Source organism: Stigmatopora argus, chromosome 13, assembly GCF_051989625.1.
Source record: "Stigmatopora argus isolate UIUO_Sarg chromosome 13, RoL_Sarg_1.0, whole genome shotgun sequence".
Taxonomy (NCBI): Eukaryota; Metazoa; Chordata; class Actinopteri; order Syngnathiformes; family Syngnathidae; genus Stigmatopora; species Stigmatopora argus.
In genome coordinates this window covers 7,512,335-7,535,451 of record NC_135399.1, presented here as the reverse complement: position 1 = coordinate 7,535,451, position 23,117 = coordinate 7,512,335, and the positions used below count along the sequence as shown (strand labels likewise).

Below are 23,117 nucleotides of genomic sequence, written 5' to 3'. Positions count from 1 at the left end.
GGTAACGTGGTTTTACTTACCGAACAATTTTTAGGTGACCTCTAGTGGAATATATAATGTATGGTAGAAATTAGAGGTGAAATAGTGGTATAGGGCATTATCAAACGAAAGGCATTCTATTTTATATTGCACTATAGTTACAAAATAAAGTGTAAAATATGTAGTATTACTACTTACAAAAAGTGAAAATGAAGAAAGAATAACTTTTTATGAAGAAAAAAGTCTGCTATTTAGAAGTGCGTTATCAAAACACCGAATAAAGTTCAATTTGCCCTATATATATATATATATATATATATATATATATATATATATATATATATATATGCTACGTGTTGCACAACATATTGTTTTTTAAATCTGTACAAATGTACCGTAAAGTGTGCTTCCCCCTGAATTAAATAATCACTAGATCACAAGCAGGATGTCGGTGGTTACCACGGCAACTCAACAGACGCTTTTTCCTTTTCCGGAAGTACGTGTCCTAAAGGAAATATGGCGTTCAGGATAACGCATTCATCGTTTTCTGCTACAGATACAACCTATTATCGTAACATTTTGTGCGTTTCTATTATAATTGCATTTGCAAACTTGGAAGCGATAAAAAGTGAGGATGCATTTAGTGCAAGCTACACGGCTACTGTACCCATTGCCACTGCTAGGGATTTACGGTAAGCATAATGTCATGTTAGGTTATGCTAACTGCACTTTGCCACCATGGCTGGAGTCAAGGTTGGGCAAACTATTCTATTGAAGTGATTCATTTGGAAACTTTTTGAAGGATCGCGTATAATAACCCTGATTTTAATGAGATAATATCCCGCGATTTCAAGTTTAATCGTGCAGTTAGGGCTGCACGTCGTTGGAAAATTTGAAAGTGAAATGAATCACCACAAAAGTCGGGTTTTAAAGGATCGATCTAATCTTTTCCTGTGTAAGTGAAATACGGCATCATGGTCATGAATGTTAGAACATTTTGATGCGATACAATCACTCTCGTTCAAGTATAATGTGGCGGAAGTTGCTACATGTTCGCCTGGAATCTACATATTGCACAACTGTAAATTGAAGATCAAGTAGTACCTCTTTCAAAATTCAAAATAAATCAAGTTAATCAACTGTATTACGACAATAATGAACACTAGTTGTATTAGTCTGAAACAGACGCACATTTTTATTTTCCCAAACTAGGAATGGGAATGAAAACATACATTTTAAATGCAACAATGAGATAAAATAATCTAGTTTGGCCATTCCATAAGTAAACTGGGAACATAACATCACATCCTGGCAATAGGTATTTAGGTTTAACATTGCCTCCTTTCCAAATGTTGAAGCTTAGTAAATATAAACCTCCACTCACCAAGTTCTTGTTTTACTGTATCCAAGATACCTTCTGTACGATGTGAACCCTCCAGAGGGTTTCAACCTGAGGCGAGATGTTTATATACGCATAGCATCCCTGGTCAAATCTCTGAGGAAGAATGGTGATGACTGGGTGCTTGTGCTTCCCCCCTGGGGTCGCCTGTATCACTGGCAGAGCCCTAACCTTCATCAGACCCGAATCCCTTGGCGAGAATTTTTCAGCCTTACCAGCCTACAGGTCAATGTTCCCGTGATAGAGTATGAGGAATACATTGCTGGTGAGCTGCTTTAGTATAGTGTGAATTATTTAAATTGATAAGTATCCCCTATTTCCTTTATATCTGTCAGCTCTTTTCACTTTCTTCTTTTGTGTCTAGAAAATGGAGGTCCTTTCATTGATCAGGTTGTGGTCCTGCAAAATTATGCAGAGGGATGGACTGATGGCAAATGGGAAGAAAAGGTTGATGAGAGGCCATGCATTGAGAAATTGTTGTACAACAGAGACAAACAAGGCTACTATAGGTAATACAGCTCATAAAGTTGTTTAAAATGTAGCAAAAATGTGATTTTCATTTTTTCATCCTGTATTGCCATATATTATTTATTTTCTTTGTTCATCACAATGGTTGTTTTTTGCCTATTTCAAGGGGGTGGTTTTGGGGCTTTGAAGAGACAAGAGCACGGAAAATAACTTGTCTGTCAGCCCAAGGTCACGCCTCCATCATGGTTCCAGTTCTTCAGAAGAACCTTACAGTGACGTGAGTCCTCTGAGAGACATTATAAACTCATGCTTTTTTGTAGAAAAAGAATAGACCGTAGAGATACACGTACGTAATGTGGTGCAGGTATATACTATTATACTCTATTGACAGTGTCAGGAACAATTTGTCTATAGAAGTTGTGTAGCATCCAATTGTGTAGTGCATGGTGAATGAATCTGATATTACAGTACAAAAAAGAATGAATAGCAACAAAGTTTGAGATTTTGGGGAGAAAAAATAAGGAATGATCTTTGGTAAAACCACTGAAATTCACCTTATCATTTTATTCCATTAAAATTTTTAAATAGAAAAAAATATTCTCCATTATGTGATATTATTTAGATAAGTAATTAAATGATCTCATTCCATTTAATAAATGCCAGTTTTGGTGGCAGTGGTACGTTGTCCAACTTTATTTTCTCTTGTATTTTTCCCCTTATCTTCAGTTCAGTAATGCTCGACCGAGCAGAGACTCTTCTACATGATCATTATGCTGGGAAGGATTACTGGAATGTAAGTAAAACACGTGTATCATGTACAATATATGTAGTATATGTATATATATATTATTATTATTTAGACTTTTCTTTCGTTATTGTTCCTGATATCTAATTCCATATTAAGGTTGTCAAACAGTACTTTATCCTATGTAGATTTCTATTTACCATCCAGATGGTGTTGCTTTTTAAATAAATTCATATAGATAATATTTATTGTATTCTCTTTTAAATACAGAGTCGCCGCAGTATGGTATTTGCCAAGCACCTACGTCTTATAGGAGATGAGTTCAGAGCGAAGTACCTCAATTCGACAGATGATGGCGACCAAACTGTTTACAATGAAGACTGGACTCGCATGAAAGTGAGTCAGCATCTCAGGAGAAGATTTTAGGGTCAAAGACAATACGATCTCTTAATTGTTAGTAAAATAAGGTTATGTAATTTACAATATTTTGTTCTCGTAGCAGTCTACATCATTGCTCATAGCAATGCAAACAGACGGACTCCAATCACTCAATATTCAAGTCATCTTTCTACACAAAAAGTTAGTCAATGAATTTAATCAAACCATAGTGATAACTAAGTAGTCCTAAAAGTGTTAAAATGGTTTGAGGCAAGTTTTTCGAACCCAAACTTACACTTGCATTCTTGTATAGACCTTGCAATGTATGCTGTGGCACAATCATGTTGAACAAAAAAAATCCCCAAATGATTCCTACAAAGATTTTATATAGCCGGTCATTTATAAACAGGAATTCCCATTTGACCTAAATAAAATCTCAAATATTTTTTTCATAATCTAAAACTGCTTATTTGGAAACTCCTTAAGAGAAAGGTAGAATATTGTCATTTACAGTTCTACTCTCTCAGGCCAAGCTGGGCTCTGCCACAGGGGGTCCATATCTGGGGGTCCACTTGCGGAGAAAAGATTTCATCTGGGGTCACAGAGAGGATATACCGAGCCTCAAGGGGGCGGCGAAAAAAATACGCAACCTGATGAAAAAGCACAAACTGGACAAAGTCTTTATTGCAACTGATGCTGATGAAGAAGGTGATGACTTGCCAGCACATTCAAAGTTCAATGTTAAGATGAAACATAGTGAACGGGGTTATCTTTATTTGAATGTAATATTGTAACCAAGAAAATGTTATAGAAGTACAAAATCTTTAAACACCTTCGGCATCCAACAGAACTGAAGGAGCTAAAGAAGTTGTTGCCTGAGATGGTGCGATTTGAACCCTCCAGAGTGGACCTGGACCTCTTTAAAGATGGAGGAGTAGCAATCATTGATCAATGGATTTGTTCCCATGCAAGGTAAAGTGATAACCTGCAGCACTGAGGGTTGATCTGTTGTAATTTTATCACTAAATTGTGTTGCTACCTGTATTGCTCAAACGCTTTACCTTTTCAGCCTGATGGATCAAAGAAAAATCCCTTTCACATGCTAAAAAGGATGAGCTGTTGGCAAATCAGATAGCACTTATTGCAGATCTTGGGATGTACCGATGCAATAGAGACCGCTTAAAAGATTGCTGTTTTGTGAAAACAACTTTTGAAACAATTCCCCCACTAACAAATGAAAAGGTTCAACTAATCCAACAAGAATACACAATTTGTCAGCACAATTTAGGGTCTGCTACAAGGGATCTCAGTAAATCACTGCATATATATTTATTTATGTATTTCTAATAATAATAATCGGACATAGGATTTGTCATCATCATTGACAAAAGCCTAATTGTCATCATTCCCAGATAACTGCATTTGATGAAATTGGTATATATTTATATAACCAGTCAATCACATGATGCACACTCATTCTTTTCTTCCCCTTCTTTTGTTATATAGATTCTTTATTGGGACATCACTTTCAACCTTTTCCTTTCGTATCCACGAAGAACGTGAAATACTTGGTTTTAATCCGAAAACTACATATAACCGTTTCTGTGGGGACACTGAGAAAGATTGCGAACAGCCTACACACTGGAAAATAGTTTACTGATTTGACTATTGACGATGCCTGTTATACACAAGTGCCAAAAGCAGTGTTACTCCTACGACACAGTATTTGAAGTGTTACTTTTTGTAAAACTTTTTATGCTAAGGATTTGAACTGATACCAAGTGACACCAGTGACCAACAATAGTGAAAAACCTGTATTATTGTCAATTGTATCACTCAATCCACTTCTCTTAAAATGTTTTTTTAAGATGGTGTTCAAACAAGTTTGGTATTGTCTATTTATTACTCATACGGCCTACATCACTGCCAAATACGTTCATAAGACGTTAACATATTGGTGGATTTGTGATAGAAAAATATACTTTTGTTCAGTCATCGGGGGATCGATTCCCACTTGGTGGTAGCACGAGTGTGAGTGCGAATGGTTGTCTGTCCATGTGTGCCCTATGACTGACCGGCGACCAGTCTAAGGTGTAGTCCGCCTTTCACCCAAAGTCAGCTAGGATAGGCTCCAGCACCCGTGACCCTGACCAAGCAGTGTTGAATTTATTAATCAACAAATCAGTCAATGCTTTGAAATGTGAATTTTGACATTCTGCATACATTGAGTTGACTTCCTGCATTGCTTTTAGTAGTTGAATTATAACATGCTATAACATCTTAATATTCAAATAAAATGTAAAAACATTTTATTTGAATATTAAGATATCACATTTGGTTCTATTTTCCAATGAAAAACATTGAGTCTTGTTGTTCCACATTTTTCCCCATACAAAAACTTCTCATGAATTTAAAAAAAAATACCGTAACAGAAAATACTAATTGTATTTCCTGCTGTATGCATATGCCAATGCTCTGTGTGTGGTGTGCTACTGTTAAGTTGCTAATTTAAATGTAAAATATTTAAGTGTTATTCTCCTACTTTCTTCTTTCCCCAATGTAGAAACATCCATCCATTCAAAGTGAGTTTACATTATAAGCACAGTTTCTTTAAAACAATTTTGCCACATTTATAAATCTACTTAGTCTTTTCATTAGCATTTCCAATAAGAATGAACTTATCTGTTGTAGTCATGTGTTCTTTACAAATGTAACATTTATCACCAATTCTTGTTCTCCTTTGTGGTAAAATTATTGGACAATAATATATACAGAAAAAGTTATAGAGGTAAAAAATTCATGTTTGGGAAAATACATTTTTCTTTTTCCTGTGTTTTCCTTTAATTCCTTTACTGTCATCTACCAATCACATGTGATTTCCAGGCAGCTCAAAAGCACAATGTCTACCACCTCACTTGTACGTCATGAAAACCAGTTATTTACCGGTTTTTCCCAGTTATGTGTGCCAGCTCCATGTGCGAATTGCAATGATATACATTCCATGGATCTTTTTGAGCACGTGGTAAATTAATAACCAAGATAACATAAATTCCTTGTTTAGTGACAATCTCCCAACTTTTTATTTGTCTGTATTATGGTGTAGCGTGACAAGAAGAAGCCTTGTAGTCCAAAGAAAAATATCCAAGCTCAGCTTCCAAATTTCCACACAATTTTGGATAAAACCACATTCCTAGATAAGGTGTGTTTCCTTGCGCAGCCACATATCTCGATTGTTTATTTTCTACTTCCTCCTTTTCAAAAGACTAAGTCAACCAGAAATTTGTTCAGGTGATAGGTCAAATTAATTTGGAAAATTTGTTCTCACTGAGGGCGGCCCGGTGTAGAAGTGGTTTGCGCATCAGCTTCACAGTTCTGGGGTTGAGGCTTCGATCCCTGGTCGGTCAATGTGTGGACTTTCATGTTCTCCCCTTGCGTGTGTTTTCTCCGGGTATACAAGTCTCCTCCTACATCCCAAAAACATGCAGGGTGAATGCTTAAAATTGCCACTAGGAGTGAGTGTGAGGGTGAATTGTTGTCCGTCTCCTTGTGCCCTGCGATTGGCTGGCCATTGATTCAGGATGTCCCCTGCCTGGGGCCTGTAGTCAGCTAGGATGGGCACCACCACCCTTGTAAGGATAAGTGGTCCAGAAAATGAATGAATGATCTTTATAACCACCAGATCTTTTAAATTTTCAACTGTGCCAAGATAAATACAAATAACAAATATTGTGAAGGCAAATTTCTATTGGTCTGGAATACAAAAACATTTTTGTGTTTTCCATTCTTCATCAAGTACAGAATTTGTGATGCATGTTCTTCTCTTGTTGATAATGTTTATTTGAGAGGTAATTTACCTTGTTCATAATGGAAACAACAATGTAAATCATGTGACTAAAATGTGTTACAACAGCACCAATTACTGTTTTGAAAAATGATTGCTCTTCCACACCTAAATCTAACAATACCAATTGGCGATTAATCAATCGTCGTCAACTAGAAATGCTACCTGAAATTGTTTTCTATGCTATTTATTTCATGATGAACTTAGAGAGAACAAGCTCCAGAGAAAACAAGGATGGCCATGTAATTGGTGCTGTTGTAACACATTTTAGTCACATGATTTACATTGTTGTTTTCATTATGAACAAGGTAAATTACCTTTCAAATAAACATTATCAACAAGAGAAGAACATGCATCACAAATTCTGTACTTTATGAAGAATGGAAAACACAAAAATGTTTTTGTATTACAGACCAATAGAAATGTGTCTTCACAATATTTGTTATTTGTATTTATCTTGGCACAGTTGATGTACTTTTTACTTCAATTTAAAAGATCTGGTGGATATAAAGATCATTCATTCATTTTCTGGACCACTTATCCTTACAAGGGTGGTGGTGCCCATCCTAGCTGACTTAAGGCCCCAGGCAGGGGACATCCTGAATGGATGACCACTCAATGAAGGCCGTGATTGGTCCATGCTTCCGCTTCACTCCCAATGCAGGAAACGCGAGAGTAACTGGTGCAGGTGTGTTGTTGCCGCTCCTCACACTCACCTGTGCGCAGTCTCATCTGAGGGAGGCGAGCAAGGAGGATCATTTTACTCACCCTTTAAATGTAGTCTATGCTATTTTTTATTTTTTTTTAAAGTGCGTCGTCGTTTGGGTGAACAGAAACAGCGGTTGTTGTGGCTAAGGTCACAAGGGGCATCGTGTTTATTTCTCTAACAAGAAGAGACTGAAGAAAAAAGCTTATTGGGGAGGACAAATTTACAGGTAAGTGAGAGAAAATTCAAAATGATTTTAAAGTTGTTTTGAAAATTGATTGAAATGAAATTTATATTTATGCCAATATATGTTAGTGGCCTCATTATCGTCGTGATAATGACTACCAATTATAGTTGCATTAACAGTAACAAGATGGACAATTAGTGAACTTACATTGTTTGCATAAGTCTAAAGAGGCACGTTTAGGCTCAGATTTCCTGTACTTTATATGAGAAAACTAAAGCACATTTGGGGGAAAAAGTTTTGGAGTTAACACATTAATATCTCCAATTGATTGGGATTTGTTGCTTCGCTTATCATATGTTAATGTTAAAACAATGGGAAATTTGTGACTGAAACTTTGACTGGCAAACAGGCTTTTTAAAATTGTATTATATTTTTTATTATATTTTTTTTTTCCGATGTTGGTGACTACTTTAATACTTGACTACCTTATTCCTAATGTCAACACAAACATATAATTAGACTCACATGTAACTTCTCAGAAATATAATGAATGGTAATTGTTTCCCTTGTCAAACCTGTTACAGTTTAACTTAAAGTTAACTAGTGTTCAATTTTCAGATGTTACTTTCAGATGATTACGCGCCATGATATGTTGCAGACGTTGATAGGTGAAGAAAGATAAACTAGTTGAATCACTGGTTTTACTACACCTGGCCTTAGAGAAAAACTTTGTTGGTATTACATGTTTTGACAGTCACATTAATACATTTAACGACCAGATCTGTTTTTGTTTAAAATTCATTTGGAATTCAGTTCAGCCCGGTGGATGAGTGGGTTTTCTCTGCCCCTAGGAATGAATGGACGCAAATGGTTCTCTGTCTTCTTGTCTCTTGCGATTGGCTGGTGTCCGTTTCAGGGTGTTTTCCGCTTGGTGCCCCATAGTTAGCTGGTATAGGCTCCAGCACCCCCTGTAACCCTTGTGAGGATAAGTAGTTTGGAAAATTAGTGAACAATTTTAATGTGTTTATTATCATATGGAAAGTACAAAAAACAGTTCCTGTTTTACCTAAAATTCATACTTTGTCAGCCACATGTATTATATGACAATAGTGTTGAAGGATAGCTATTAAGAGTGAAAATTATCTTAATTTTACTAATAACCAGATCAAACAAAACAAAGCAAATATATTGTAGTAATAGCCATTAGTGGTATGTCAGAGATTTGCAGAATAAATATCCTGTCTTCACGGGATGTTAATGACCTAATTACCCACACAAAATAAATTCGCTTAGCACCCAACATGTTAAAACACTAAATATACATCATGTTGTCATACATTATAGGAAAACAATCTATCTTTTTATGCAAATGTTTCTCAATTTTAGCCTTTTCCCAAAGATGGGCTTCTTCCAGCAAGTCAAGCTGCTCCTTTGGAAAAATGGGCTGAATATAATCAGAAATCCAGTGAGTGTAACACAAGTCTTCCAAACATGGTATTCACAGGATTTGATAAATTTGAAGTTTCGGAATATTTTTTTGTGTTATAGGTATGGTCACTGACTCTGATCATTTGGCCTCTGATCATTTTCATCATTATTGCTGTGACCCGCCAATATTACCCACCGGTCCTTCAGAACTCATGTAAGTAAAAAGATCTGTTATGTTTCTTCCATTTCTTTTATTTTCATATCTATTTTCTCAGTCTTCTTGGGACAACATCTATCAGATGTACTGCATTGTCATACGGTCTACACAAAATAAATATGAAATACTTTTCAATGTTAAGGAAACGCAAAATACTGGTCTAACCTGTCTTATCTAGATTGATCTTTATTTGAATGTTAGACTAAATTCCTAGTGTTCTGTACTGTGTTGGCACTAAACACAATGAAACAATCACTTCAAATTCAAATGTTGCTTTTTCTTCTACATGAATTTAGTCACACTACCTTACAAGAATGTGATTCAAATTTTTAGAGGTCTACTATTTTAAATTAACGGAATATTGAAAATTATTTTGAATTTTTCTGTCAAGAACACGATTATCCTACTCTTCAAAATAGACAATACGTAAAAAGAAAGTAATTAAATGTGACATGTTTCATGTTGGTAGTAGGTTTACAATTTGGAGTGGGTAATTACCGTTTCACAATGAGGGGAAATAAAATGAAACTACCTTAAACATAAAGAAGAACAGACACCTCCCAAACACGTATTACTTCTCTTTGCTATTCAGTAGGCTAAAAGTCAACATAGGGGAAACGTATTTAAAAAGGAAAATGTGTTTCTTCTCTACTATCATCTACCCGGTGACCTTTTGATGGAATTCAACTGAATAGTTTGGGTCATAATATCCACTTCATTAATTAGGGAAATTGAGTTTTCAGTAGAATGACAATTCTTAATGTACTGCCATATAACTAACTAATTCAATTGTAGAGATGCCATGGCTACTTTTTTTTACTGTTTTGGAGCTGTTCAGAATGAGCCCTCCGACCTGGACAACTGTTATACACAATAGTAGTAGTTAATCTTTGTTTGACTCAAAGAACACCGGGATTCGTATGTAATTTAATATTCCGGCTCCATTCATTCCGAAACACTAACCCCTTCCTTGTATAATGGTTGAGAAATCGTTTGGAGATTTTATTAATTTTTTTAACAAAGCTATTCAGCCCAAAGTCGGATGATCTAACACAACTTTACATTTCTTTAGTAATACCCTATTTTCTACTTACAAAACATTTTTCATCATGCCTTTATTTTGTCATGCAAGAACTTATAATAGTTCATACATGGAAGTACTTTAAAGGACACAGGACTGTTTATACCAAAAACAGGCTTTTGGCTGCTTGTTTTGTTTGTCTAGTTATGTTTTGTGATGGTGAAAATGTGGTGGACTGTATAATTAAAAAACAAGATTTTGGCTGCTAGATTTGTTGATTTAAAATTGTTAGCTTCATTGGCAGCTTCCTAAATCCATAATCTGAAATAATCATCAAGAAATGCTTTAAATAAAACCTCGACTCTAGCTGTTATAAAATTGTTATATATAAATTAAACAAAAAACAAAAAGGTAGAGGAGCACACTGAGACCAGGCCTCTGCTTAAACACCCGTGTGGGCAATGTATAATTTATTTTTTTTGTTTGAGTCATGTGTACCTAATATTGATTTCATGGACTAAAAATGTGATGTATAGATATATAGACATTATGCTGATCCTTTTTTAAATGAGCAAAAATAGTCACTTGCGTTAAAAGGGTGTTCTTCAACTATATTAAATAATTTCTATTGTGTCTCTTTTTTCTAGGCTATGTGGAACCTCGAAACTTGCCCAGCACAGGCTTCTTCCCTTTTTTGCAAACTGTAATGTGCAACACAGATAGCAAATGTCACAACACATCACGTCTGTTGAACTCATCAAAGCTATCAAAAAGATCCATTGATCAGCAGAGGTAACTCATATTCTTATGTAAACACTGCACTCAGTGGGTGGCATATGCAAAGTGTCTACCTATTTTATTGAATGTCAGTACAGTACACAATGTTTCTTTAATGTGTTTATATACGTATACTATTTTTCAAAATGAAATGTATCCGTAGTTAAGTCATGTTTATCTTATATTGTTCTTTTAACAGATCAACACCCTTGTCAAAAGGTTCTCTTTTGGCAAAATTGATCGAAGGAGGTGACTTTTATAGTTACACATTGCCAAACGACTCCATTGATGACCCAACTGTGATTTTGGAAAAAATATGGAGTAAGATCTCTATTTTCTCTAGTATCTACTTTCATGTGGAACAATCAATTAGTTTTCAACATTTATTTGTCTTACTTTTTAACAGTATATTCCAGTATTAGTTCCAAAAGAAGGGTTTCACCTTCACTTAATGTTGTTTCCACATAGACAGAATCATGGTACTCATCGTTAGTTATAATTCGGCTATTTTTTCTTTACAGATGCTGCTCACGTAATAAAGAACAGTAATAACTCTGTCATCCACACAAAGAACAAGACATTTCTTAATGAGACGGTAGGTGTTGCCGGAAAGTAATTAAAGGCCGGAACAAGGAAACGCTTTTCATCTTTAGTCACCCATATAATGAGTGACAAGAATTTTGGCTTAGTTTTAAAAAGTGAAACCATGTCTTTGCTGTCTTTGTTTGAATGTCAAATTGCCCCTCCTAGGAGGACTTACACCAATTAATGGAGGCAATGAATCTGATGAAGCGACCCATTTGTACTTTAACTCTGGTTGCGTTGAACACAACCTCACCCAACACCATCAGCAATGCAGTGGTCAACTTTTGCAGCTCAAACAATACTGTATTTGAGGTTTTTCTTCAGACACTCAACCAGGTTGGTCTAATAATTTGTCACACTGAATACATGAATCCAGTATCAGGTGAACAATTTCCAATATTTTCCGCATTTAAAAAAAATGCTAAATGGCCTGCTTTTTCTAGATTCTAAAAGAGGAACTGCTGACAGAACCAGATGAGTTGGCAAAGGTCATTGGGGCTGCGATTATGGTGTTTCAAGAGATACAAACCCAGAACTCGTTGTGGGAGAACATTCTAGCTATTCCCCATCTTATCTCTGAAGGATCACTTCACCAAATATTGGGCACTACAGCAGGCCTTCTCACCAACATGCAGAGGTAGTGCTTCTGGTTATAAAACAACGTGAAACCAAAGCTAAAAGTTTGAATTATTATGATTGTAAAGACAACTTTACATTACATTACAATTTCTTGTATTTCATTAGTGCACAAAACCAATGCTTAAAATCTATACTAATAATATCTAATTAATAATAATCTCATCATTTTGCTTATTCTCATATTTTGAGTTTTGTTGTTTGTTGTGTTAGGGTTAGTGTTCATGTAATGCTGATCCCAATTTAAAATGCAGAAAGTATTTAAAAAAAGTAAATATTTCCTATGTTGAGCTGATTTGCATGAGATCTATGGAAGCATGACTCATGACTCATGGCATTTATTTTATTTCTTCCTCATGTTTGTAGCATCATGCATGTCATCCAGAAAAATTACTCCGAAACTGCTGAGCCAATCTCCGTGCTGCATCCAATAATAGCTGGAGGCATCAACATTATTAATTATTTTCAAAATTGGCCTGGCAACGGTAAATAAGCAACACCACTTGCAATTACATTAATAATCCAATAGCGTTAGATGTTAACACAGTGAAATTACAATAGCATATAGCTCATGTGTAACAAAGCCAATGTTTTTCTGCGTAGATGTGACCATCTCCCTAGGAGACATTGTGTCGTTACACAATGACTCATTCAGTGAAGCAGTTGAACAGGTTTTACAAATTGTCCAGATACCACTTCCTCAGGTATGTATTACCCTATCATGTTTGGAAAAGCTAATCATCCTTGCTTTTCCACAATAGTTTTTAGTTTGAATTAAATCCTGAGATTATCTGGGATGCTATACAAAAAAGTGTTAATGTTAGTCTTAACTATTGGAAATTTCCTGTGTGCTAGCGTAAAAATCTGACTTGAGTTGTATAAAACGCCTTCAGTCTGACATTTTTTTTCCCTCAGGTCATGCTTTTGACATTGGACAGACATTTTCTACTATCTTACATTTGTGACAACAGTAGTAACCCGTTGTGGCTCAGTACTATGTGCTTCACTGGTACATTGAGTGTGCTTCTAGAAAAAATCAGTCCCACCAAGGTGGCCCAGCAGGTAGGATACAGTTATTAGAAATGTGTTGATTATATTTGTCTCTCCTGTCCATATTTGCATTCTCAAGTGGCACAATGCATGACAATGGTACGTAATACATACGAAAATGATCAGGTTATGAAACCCTTTGATATGCAAATTACTCTTATAGTTACGAAATCCCCCAAATTTAAATACATTTATTTCCTGTATCCGTTATTTAGTTTTGAAATTGTCGTGGTAGCATTGCATCCTGCTTGACAATCTTCATACACTTTGCTGACCTTCCATTGGCTCTCTCCCAACAACATCTTTCCATTTTTTTCTCCGTTTTTTGAGTGTGTTTAAAGGAACTTTGTTCTTTATTTAAAATGACTGGTGCAAATGAAAAAAAAAAAGCGGGCCCTGTTATCCACCTATGACAGATATTGCAAGTTCTGTTTAAAGTTCTTTTGAATTCATTCTTGGAAGCGGTTTACATCTGTGTTTATATGGATATGTTTGTGTGTTTTGTTATTACATTAACAAATCATTTTCTTTTCATTTTCTCTCATTTTTGTGTTTGTCATGTCTTTCATACAAAATTGGGACACTGATAATTTTTAAAGTAATATTGGTAGTTTTATTTAGGAGTGTCGATCCAATTAGAGAATTTAGATATAAAATACTGCTCTTTTTATGAAAAATACAAGACAATTTCTGGAACCAATTGGTTTAATAGTAGTGTGCATAACATTCACCTGCACATATGTTGTTGACCATGGCAATAACAAGGCTCTGCAACTTCCCTGTACATACAAGCATTTTTTTAATGAGATTAATTAGATTTTAGGACACCTTTGGGAAAATTCATGATGTTTATCATCCAATTTGTACGTTACGGAGGGTACTTTGAACTTTGAAATATACACAATAAAGACGACATTCGTTAATAATATAATAACTGAGGAAGTTGAAGTTGATAAAATCTGGTTGGTAAAAGAAACCATGTAAAATGTTGCTTTTAAAAAGTCCCTAGCAATCATCCAGTGATTCACCTGAATTTAGTGCGGACAGCTTGGGATTGATTCCCACTCAGTGGTTGTTTGGTGTGGGACTGGTTGTCGGTGTGCAACCTCCAACTGACTCCCGACCACTTTAGGGTGTAGTCTGCCTTTCGCTCAAAGTTGGCTGGGATAGGCTCCAGCTCCCCGTGATCCTAACAAGGTTAAGTGGTGTTGAAAATGAATAAATGAATAATTTCAATCATTTAGAGCTCCATTGTTTTTCTGATGACAATTTGTTTTAAGGCTCTACTGGCTTGGAGTAGACATGTGGCTCCCCATGATGTTTCATTTGGTCAAGAACTTCTCCACAATCTCTTGGAAGGAGTATCCCCTGGTGGCATTGGAGGTTCCAACTCTGTGAGAAACCGGCGCAATGCCGATACACTACCACAAAACATTGAGGAGGAGCTGTACGTATATTGCTTTCTCTACATGGTTTACACAGAAAATCAGATCAGCACTTGATGGAAAGTGGCTCTCTTTCCCAGACAGAATTTTCAGAATGCTTTTTGCTTGGCAGGTTTTTGACAGTCGGTCAAGTGCTGTTGGATTTGAGTGAAATTAATCCTGAAGTGGACATGATTGTTCAGCGCATTCTAAATGTTGGTTTTCACTCAATGGAAACAACAACTCTTTCCATTGACATTGTTAAAGGTAAAAAAAATATATAGTCATATAATATCATATCATTTTTCTATATTTTTTGTCTTTTTACATGTTTGACCCCCTTTAGCCTTCACCACTATTGTACTCTTTAGTGAATGGTAGTGTTTAACCTAAATGGGAATGCTACATGGTTACACCCTCTCTCTAGAGACTGCTCACTGATTTCTTGGTAAAGAGCAACATAGCAGCTTTGCATCAGTGAACTTAATACTTACAAAGAAAACACCCCATTGAGTTACAGTATATACAAAAGATATTGAATATAAATGGGTGCGGTTAAATGGTTGGAATTATTATTGAATGTTTTGTTGTGTCACCTGAAATAGCAAATACAGTAATGTGACTATAAACTTTTCCTGGTTACTAACATTTTTTTTTCTGCTTGCAGAAATGACGGACAGTATTTTGAAGGATTCAAATCGACTCCAATACATTTTTATGACCTTGCTTACGAACGAAACTGAGGCAAGCATTTGGATCGGCCAAATGCTAGACAGCACTTTCAAAGTAATTATAAAGGTAGGCATGCATGATTTGACAATGATATAACAAGGTAACCAACATTGTTTTGTTATCAAACATCAATAATCATCATGCTTTTGTTCCAACAGAGTTTAACATCACAGTTTGTTACATGTGAGGATGCTCTGGGCCCCTTCCAGTGGTTGTTGCCTACTGAGACTATTAAATTCGAAGTGTGGGAATCCTTTATCTGCGAAAACACAACACTCGAGGAAATCTTACTGGCAGAATTGATGCCTTTGATTGAGAAAGTAATGCATTTTCAACAACATTGTGTGAACATTTGCTCATTTTGCCAAATCTAGCACAAAAATATAGTTTATATTTGTTTCTATGCTTATTTTCAAAGGGAGAAGATCTGTACATCGCCCTTAATTATGGAGGAAACATGAAAGCAACTCTTCCCATGATTCTCTCAGCGTGGCATAAGTTGTGGAACAGTTCCATGGAATTCGGAGATCTTGTGTACAGGTTGTCATCAGAGCTGGAGGCAGATGTTTGGATAAAGATGTCCCCAGAAAACAGTTCAGAGCATATCGCTGAGACTCTTCTACAAAGGTTGGGAGAACATACCTATACCGGTTGGGTACAACTTTATAGACATTTAAATAAAAACCATTTATCTCTTTTTTGCATTTTGTAGTGTTTTTGTTTTCATGGTAAATTTGGGAGAAAACATAGAAGCAAGTCCTCTGTGGCCTGAGATGAAAAACTATTTCCACGCGTTATACTGGGTTTTGACCTACAGAGCTGGTGTCACGACTCAACCACCAAACTGTGAGTTTTTTTCCCCCTTTTCCATGATATTCTATCATTAAGATACAAATCATTACATTTTAACTAATTTGTAACTGGAAATCCATGAGGAAGTTACTAAGCAAGGATATAGTTTCAGCATATTTACTGTACATTTTGGCCAAATTATGTATGTGTAACTTTCTCTTTAGGTTCGCTGGACATCGACACTCTTAACATTCATTGTGAAACTGGACTAAATTGGCATACATTTGTTGAAGTGCTTATTGATGGTGTGGCATCGCCAAATCAAGACGTCCTTGTGAAGTAAGTGGGAAAATTGATGTCTGACTGATACGTAATTAACCCATTCTTTGGGTGCTATTGACAGTGCTAGATGTCCAATCCATTTGACTGGGGAAATCATTTGTCCATTTCCAAATTTTTAAATTTTAATTATCCACCCAGTTATTCTGAACAAATTAGCTCATTCATGAAACCAAAAACAATAGTTGCTTATTTAATAAATAAGGATTTAATATTTGCTGGCTTGTAATATTACACTTTTGAAACTGATTCAATATTTAGTGAAAATAATAAATAGTTATAGTAACAATGATAATAGTCCTGGTCTATGCATATGTCTAACTGTTACTTCTCCTCCTCAACCTCTCTATTCACTCCAGCTTTCTCAAAGCAACTGTCAATCTACTGAATTATGTGTATGGAGACCTCAGTAGAAATATGACAGCTTCATTTTTAACACAAGAAATTCAAGGTGGAGATGCACTCTCTGCATACCTGATTAACTTAATGACCCAACTGGACGACTTTGTCTGGACCATTTCAATGCTCCCAGATGGATACATCTCAAACCAAGATTTCATGACCAATCTCATAAGCGAACTGTTTGAGTCCACAGGCCTGTCCCCACTGAAACCTCTGCTCTTCAGCAACACCCCAGTTAATGCCTCCAGCGTTATCGATGCTGCTGTGAAGCTCGGTCGACTCAACCAGCACATTTTTACCTTTGATGAGACAGACCCAACAATGCCTGAACTGGAGCATTTGATAATGGATTTTCTATCCTCAGAGAGTAATCTCACATTGTCTCTCTCCTACATTATGGGTAACACCCTGCTTACATATTCAAACTACTTTGACCAAGAGAAAGCGGCTCTAATCAAAGAGGGCTTAAAACCTATCACAAACCAAACCTCATCGGGCATTGTTGAGGCCATCCTATCAGCTATGAATCTTCTCGATGAAGTAGTTGATTCACCAAACCCAACTAACACCATTCTTTCCTACATTCAACAACTTCAAGAATGTTGGATATCCTTGTATAAGCTGAGACGTATCCAACAAGTCTCATTGGCAGATGGAGAAATGAGCACAGTAGACGTCATTGAGCTCCACCAGGCTTCTAGGGAATTTCTCAACCTCCTCACCCCTGAGGGACTTTCCAACCTCACTCAGATAAGCCCAGAAGCCGCCTTGGATCTAGTGATGGAAAAATTTCTTGCATTCTTACCACCAGAGTTTCAAGACGAAGCTGCTTTATTTAATCAGGATTTCAAAGTACTGCAGTATCACTTGTCTTTGTGTGCGTCTGAAGAAGAGTGTTTAACAGGAATCTTTGAATTGTTCACATTTCTAAATGAAATAGTCAATTTGACACTTTCAGCCAATGTCAATGTCACCATCCAGATAACCAGCAAATTTCCAAAAAGTGGTGAATATGAGGATGTTGCATCTGCGTTCTTCTCACTCCTCTTGTCTCCAAATGATGCTGCGTATATCGATGCTTTCCGTCAGACACTTCATTTTATCAGGCTGGTTGTATCAATGCCAAATACTATTACCCTCACTCAAATCCAGGATGCTTTGAGGCAATCAAACGTCACTGTTGAAGAGCTAAACTACATTGCTCACCTTGCAGGAGCCGCCAATATAAATCAACTGTTAGTTAATTTAATTGAAATTGCCAACGTACCGAAGTGCTTTGAATTGCAGCAAGACTTAACAGTCACAGCTCAGTGCTTTGTGGGATTGATGAACAAGGTCAGTAAATTCCTGACTAACATACCTGCTTTTCATGAAAATACAGCAATCATCTCCCTAGTACCATTAATTGTCAATGAAACCGCAACAGATCTCAGCCAAGTCAATTTTAGCTCTAATGCTCTAATGCCCATCATACACATTCTCAACAACACGCTCACCAATATCAAGATGAACCTCCAGATGAACAATCTGAGCACTCCAGAGATCATGGAAGAACTCAAAGTCATAGAAGGTCTATTGGAAGTAGCCGCTAACCCTCAACCCTTGAACCAGATCCTCAATGCCATGTCTGTCCCATATTCTGAGGAAGTTACAATAGCATATTTACACATCATGCAATGGTATTTGCATAGGCTGGAAAACGTGACCAGCACCAGCTCAGCCTCAGACCTCCTCAATCCCTTTTTCCGCCTGACGCAATTACAAGTAGCATTACAATTGGCACAGACAAACCTGACTTTGTTCATCAACAACCAGATTAGTCGCTTTCAGCAGCCGACAGATGGTGCAGGAGTGAGTGACATTGGCCAAGCAACTATTGAAATTTTGCAGCAAATTCTGAAATTTATAACGGTCAACATCAAAGCACAGGATGAGACTGCTCAAATCTTAGATTATATGCCAATTTACAACACAACAATGGTACATGATATTGAGCAACAAATTCAAGTCTACCTTGACCTTATACATTCATGGATGGCACAAACCAATGTCACAACAGTCTTCACCAGCCTGCTCCATTGGGGAAATTCTTCCATAACTGCTTCCACACCTCTAAGAGACCTTCACCTCCTTATGCAAACAATGGATAACTTTCTCAATGATGAAGAGCTCTATTACCTCCACACCATCAGTAATATCACCCATTCCCTGAGCAAAGCTATTATGGTGTTGGAGCAACCAGGAGACAAACAGCTTGACCAACTAAATGCAGCTGTCATGGAAGCAGTCCAAGATTTAATAAAAATTCTCACCCAACAAATAGGCCCCGTGCCACACTCTGTGCAGCAAAACATCCAGGAAATTGTTTACAATTCATTGGTCCTATTTGTCGAAACAAATTTAAGTTATTCCACATCACTCAACCTCACACTCAATATCCTCACTGGAGTCGAAAGTGTTGTTTGGCAGCTTGTGCCAGAGGAGTTTGCTGTCTATCTGCTCCCTGGCTTCAAAATACCCATAAATTATTTGGAGACGGTGGCTGTCGCCTATGGACAAGACAACTGGAATCTCATGTGAGTGGCAACTACATTTTTATTGGTTTTGAAATACTGGTTTGAAATAACGATGGTTTTGTAAAATATTCTTCAGTAAATACGTATTTGGTGCACTTGTGTTTTAAAAGAACATACAATACCTTTATCGTGTGCACACCTGTGCAAGGAATTTAGTCTAATAAATTTAAAAAGCTGAATTTTTGTGTAATAGTGGTAAAAATGTTGAATAAAAGCCAGTATTACAAAAAAGGTGGGCGCCCAGTAGTAGGGGTGGGGGGTTTCATCAACGATGATACTATTTAAGCCAATCAAATACAAATATCCAGTTTTCCCACCCTTCATTGTAAAGTCAATAGCATATACACTTGTTCTCGAGTCTATCAGTGTTTGTGTGTAGGTGTCACTGATGTCACAAAATGCCAAGTGATATCATTTTTTTTTGTGTGTAGGTGTGTGTGTGCTTACCCATTTTTATCATGATCAAAAGTCTAAGAAAGTCTGCTTTTACATTTTTAAAATACTTTCAGCAACCATCTTTCACATTGCTTTTCATTTATACTAGGTATTGTTTGTAACTTTAAGTTAAAATTGTAAAATAAATACCCCCTTATGGCAATTTGAACTTTTTCTCTGGAAAATGAAACTTATGTAGCACATAAAAGTTTCCTTGACAATGTGTGGGTAACTTACTATGGAAATATTTTCTTGTTCTGTTTTCAAAGCATTTTGAACCAAATGAAGACAATTCAAAGTCTCTTGCCACCTCACAGCACAGCTCAGTACTATTTTTCTGTGGTCATCAACATCATTCAAGGCATCTTGGACTCCAACAATGGTAAATAAGCCTTAAAGCCAACTCATTCACTGCCATTAACAGCGATTGACTTTTGAACTGGGATGCTTGGCATTGAAGGATTGCTTAGTTCTTTATTTCCAATGACGACGATATACATCCAATCTATTGTGATACAGCCAAAATAAAAATGTGATAAATGGGGGGATGGTTTGCAAAATTCTCCATGGCACCAATGAAATCACAATACAATGATTGTGTGCTGAATAATATATCCGACTAATAAATCTGCTGAGGAAAGGGTGAATAAAAATGGTGTTCTTCTCACATCTCATTGGATATGATAAAATGCAATATTAACATCTTTAATTACTCACACCAAGGGCATATACTCAATCTGTGAATTAAAAAAAATGTTTGTCACCAGTAGACGTCCTATCTATTGGAAATGAACGGATTGGCAGCAAATACTCTTCATTGAACTTTATTTATCGGTTGTCAGCGCACCCAGTTAAAATGGATTGTGTTTATCGTTGTCAATGGCAGCCGATTAGTTAAAAAGTCAACATGATAAGGTAGTTGCAAATCAGCTAGAATAAAATTGGATGACAATGGCTATGACAATATTGGATATGTTTAGACTCTTACTTCTTATTAAAAGATTTGACATCACAATTTCACTTTACACCAACCTAGTGTTTTTGCCCTTTTATAGTATGAGTCCGATTTTGCCAAACAAGTTAGAATGCATTCGGACCTGCCTGGTATGCACAGTGTTCCAGATGGCATAATGTAGCAAAACCATTAGTGGATGTCCAGCATAAATGTAGGCTTACATCTGGTTAAATATTAATGTTGGAAGAAATCTCTTTATGAAACAACTCTCTTAGCTAAGTTGCTCAGTGAATCCTTCCTCACACACATTTCAGTCCTCCTTTTCAGAAAGTCCTATGTATGTGCACAAGGCCACAAGTGATTGACTTTTGAACTGGGATGCTTGGCATTGAAGGATTGCTTAGTTCTTTATTTCCAATGACGACGATATACATCCAATCTATTGTGATACAGCCAAAATAAAAATGTGATAAATGGGGGGATGGTTTGCAAAATTCTCCTTTTTTTCTTTCTGTCTACTTTTTAAGGTTGCCACAAAGTTGACTGATTGTTGCCATTTCTACTTTAAAATGTCACAATTACTCACAGTCCCTACGATTGACTGGCCAACAGTCTAAGGTGTATTACGCCTTTCCCCCAAAGTCAGCTGGGATAGGCTCCAGCACCCCTCAATCCCGGCAAGGATAAGCAGTGTAGGAAATAGGAAGTGACCGATTAAGTGTCCCCTAAATTAACAGAAATGACCCACAGGAGTGTAACACTTCGTAGAGAAAAGCTTCCCTTCACAATTTGTTGAGAAATTAGATTCAGTGTTTTAGGAGGTAATTAGTAGGCCAAAATTACTGTGTGGTCAATGAAAAACTCATTTTATGGGTTAGGGGAGACCTGTGCAATCCGGTCCTCGAGGGCCGCTGTGGGTGCAGGTTTTTGTTCCAACCAATCTAGCACAGACACTTTAACTAATAAGATTTCTGCTGAAACAAGAAGCACCTGACTGCAATCCACTGATTGCACTTCTAAGATACCAGATTGGTGGAAATGTTTCCTCTTATGGGTTGGAACGAAAACCTGCAACCACTGCGGCCCAGGTCTGGGTTAGGGTTTGTCTATCACCATCAATGGCAGTCCTTGGGTTAACGCTTGTGGAGTGGTGGTTGTTCACCATTTTCCAACACTTAATACCAGATCGTCTTCACTTAAACAATACTTCCCCCCCCCCCCGTTGATAGCAATGTATTGTGCGTGAGTTAAACACTGATGTTTACAACTTTTTCCTATTTGTGTGTTTGTGATTTTAGTCACTGCAATCCCAGAAAATGACATACAAGATACTCTGACTTGGATTTTTAACCAGGTATGATTTCAACTTTAACTTTAAAATGCACCCCGGACTTGTACCTTGTTACATCATGAAGGACACGCAAGAAATGAGAAGGTGGTCATGAGACTGATACAATCTGATTCATATTCTTGTTTTGCTTGTTTAACCAGTCTGATACGGTATGAACCACTCACAATTATAAATAAGCCAGGAACATTCTGAAAAGTTTATTTTTATCATAAAAGAATAATTGTTAATATACATCCCATGGGCGGCTGGGGTTAGGGTAATCATGGCGACCTCACAGTTCAGGGGTTGAGGGTTCGAACCCAGGTGGGTGCTCCCTGTGTGGCGTTTGCATGTTCTCCCTGAGCTTCTATGGGTTTTCCCTGGGTACTCTGGTTTCCTCCCACGTCCCAAAAACATGCATGGCAGGCTGGTTGAACGCTAAATTTTCTCTAGATATGAGTGTGAATGAATGGTAATCTGTTTCGCTGTGACCGGCGATTGGCTGACCACCAATTCAGGGTGTCCTCTGCCTGGTGCCCATAGTTAGCTGGGATAGGCCACCCTCTCCCTCCCAGTAACCCTTGTGAGGATAAGCGGTCAAGAAATAACATGGAAATGAAATATACTTCCCATTAAATTTCTAATTCATCATGAGCAGTATTTTTGGTGCACTCCTGTATTATTTGTCACGCCCCCTCTTCTTTTTTTCTGGACA

General features: G+C 36.8%; 2 protein-coding genes across 3 annotated transcripts in view; both read left to right on the top strand.

The window, feature by feature from the left end:
- Positions 1–447: 447 nt before the first annotated feature.
- On the top strand, positions 448–6,222 carry pofut2 (protein O-fucosyltransferase 2). 2 transcript variants are annotated; one of them, XR_013304594.1, is made up of 9 exons: positions 448–671; positions 1,390–1,643; positions 1,743–1,887; positions 2,013–2,123; positions 2,573–2,639; positions 2,862–2,987; positions 3,091–3,170; positions 3,497–3,677; positions 3,818–3,941. XR_013304594.1 is itself a non-coding variant. In XM_077617045.1 (9 exons), exons 1-9 carry the CDS (start codon positions 496–498, stop codon positions 4,627–4,629), a joined length of 1,338 nt encoding a protein of 445 aa, XP_077473171.1. In that variant the 5' UTR covers positions 448–495; the 3' UTR covers positions 4,630–6,222. The 2 variants fall into 2 exon arrangements, 1 of the variants encoding a protein (XP_077473171.1); XM_077617045.1 differs by lacking the exon at positions 3,091–3,170 and adding an exon at positions 4,476–6,222.
- Positions 6,223–7,588: 1,366 nt separating this feature from the next.
- The window catches only part of abca12 (ATP-binding cassette, sub-family A (ABC1), member 12), a 52,646-nt gene continuing 37,117 nt past the window's right edge, over positions 7,589–23,117 (top strand). Inside the window, exons 1-21 of the mRNA XM_077616600.1 lie at positions 7,589–7,745; positions 9,090–9,168; positions 9,252–9,345; positions 11,017–11,161; positions 11,346–11,467; positions 11,668–11,741; positions 11,897–12,067; positions 12,175–12,368; positions 12,734–12,852; positions 12,971–13,071; positions 13,283–13,429; positions 14,698–14,864; positions 14,975–15,108; positions 15,509–15,639; positions 15,732–15,893; positions 15,992–16,200; positions 16,286–16,419; positions 16,590–16,704; positions 17,064–19,682; positions 20,387–20,499; positions 22,371–22,426. Of these exons, the coding sequence (XP_077472726.1) occupies positions 9,103–9,168; positions 9,252–9,345; positions 11,017–11,161; positions 11,346–11,467; positions 11,668–11,741; positions 11,897–12,067; positions 12,175–12,368; positions 12,734–12,852; positions 12,971–13,071; positions 13,283–13,429; positions 14,698–14,864; positions 14,975–15,108; positions 15,509–15,639; positions 15,732–15,893; positions 15,992–16,200; positions 16,286–16,419; positions 16,590–16,704; positions 17,064–19,682; positions 20,387–20,499; positions 22,371–22,426 (5,073 nt within the window). The 5' untranslated portion in view covers positions 7,589–7,745; positions 9,090–9,102. The remainder of the gene's footprint in view (positions 7,746–9,089; positions 9,169–9,251; positions 9,346–11,016; positions 11,162–11,345; positions 11,468–11,667; positions 11,742–11,896; positions 12,068–12,174; positions 12,369–12,733; positions 12,853–12,970; positions 13,072–13,282; positions 13,430–14,697; positions 14,865–14,974; positions 15,109–15,508; positions 15,640–15,731; positions 15,894–15,991; positions 16,201–16,285; positions 16,420–16,589; positions 16,705–17,063; positions 19,683–20,386; positions 20,500–22,370; positions 22,427–23,117) is intronic.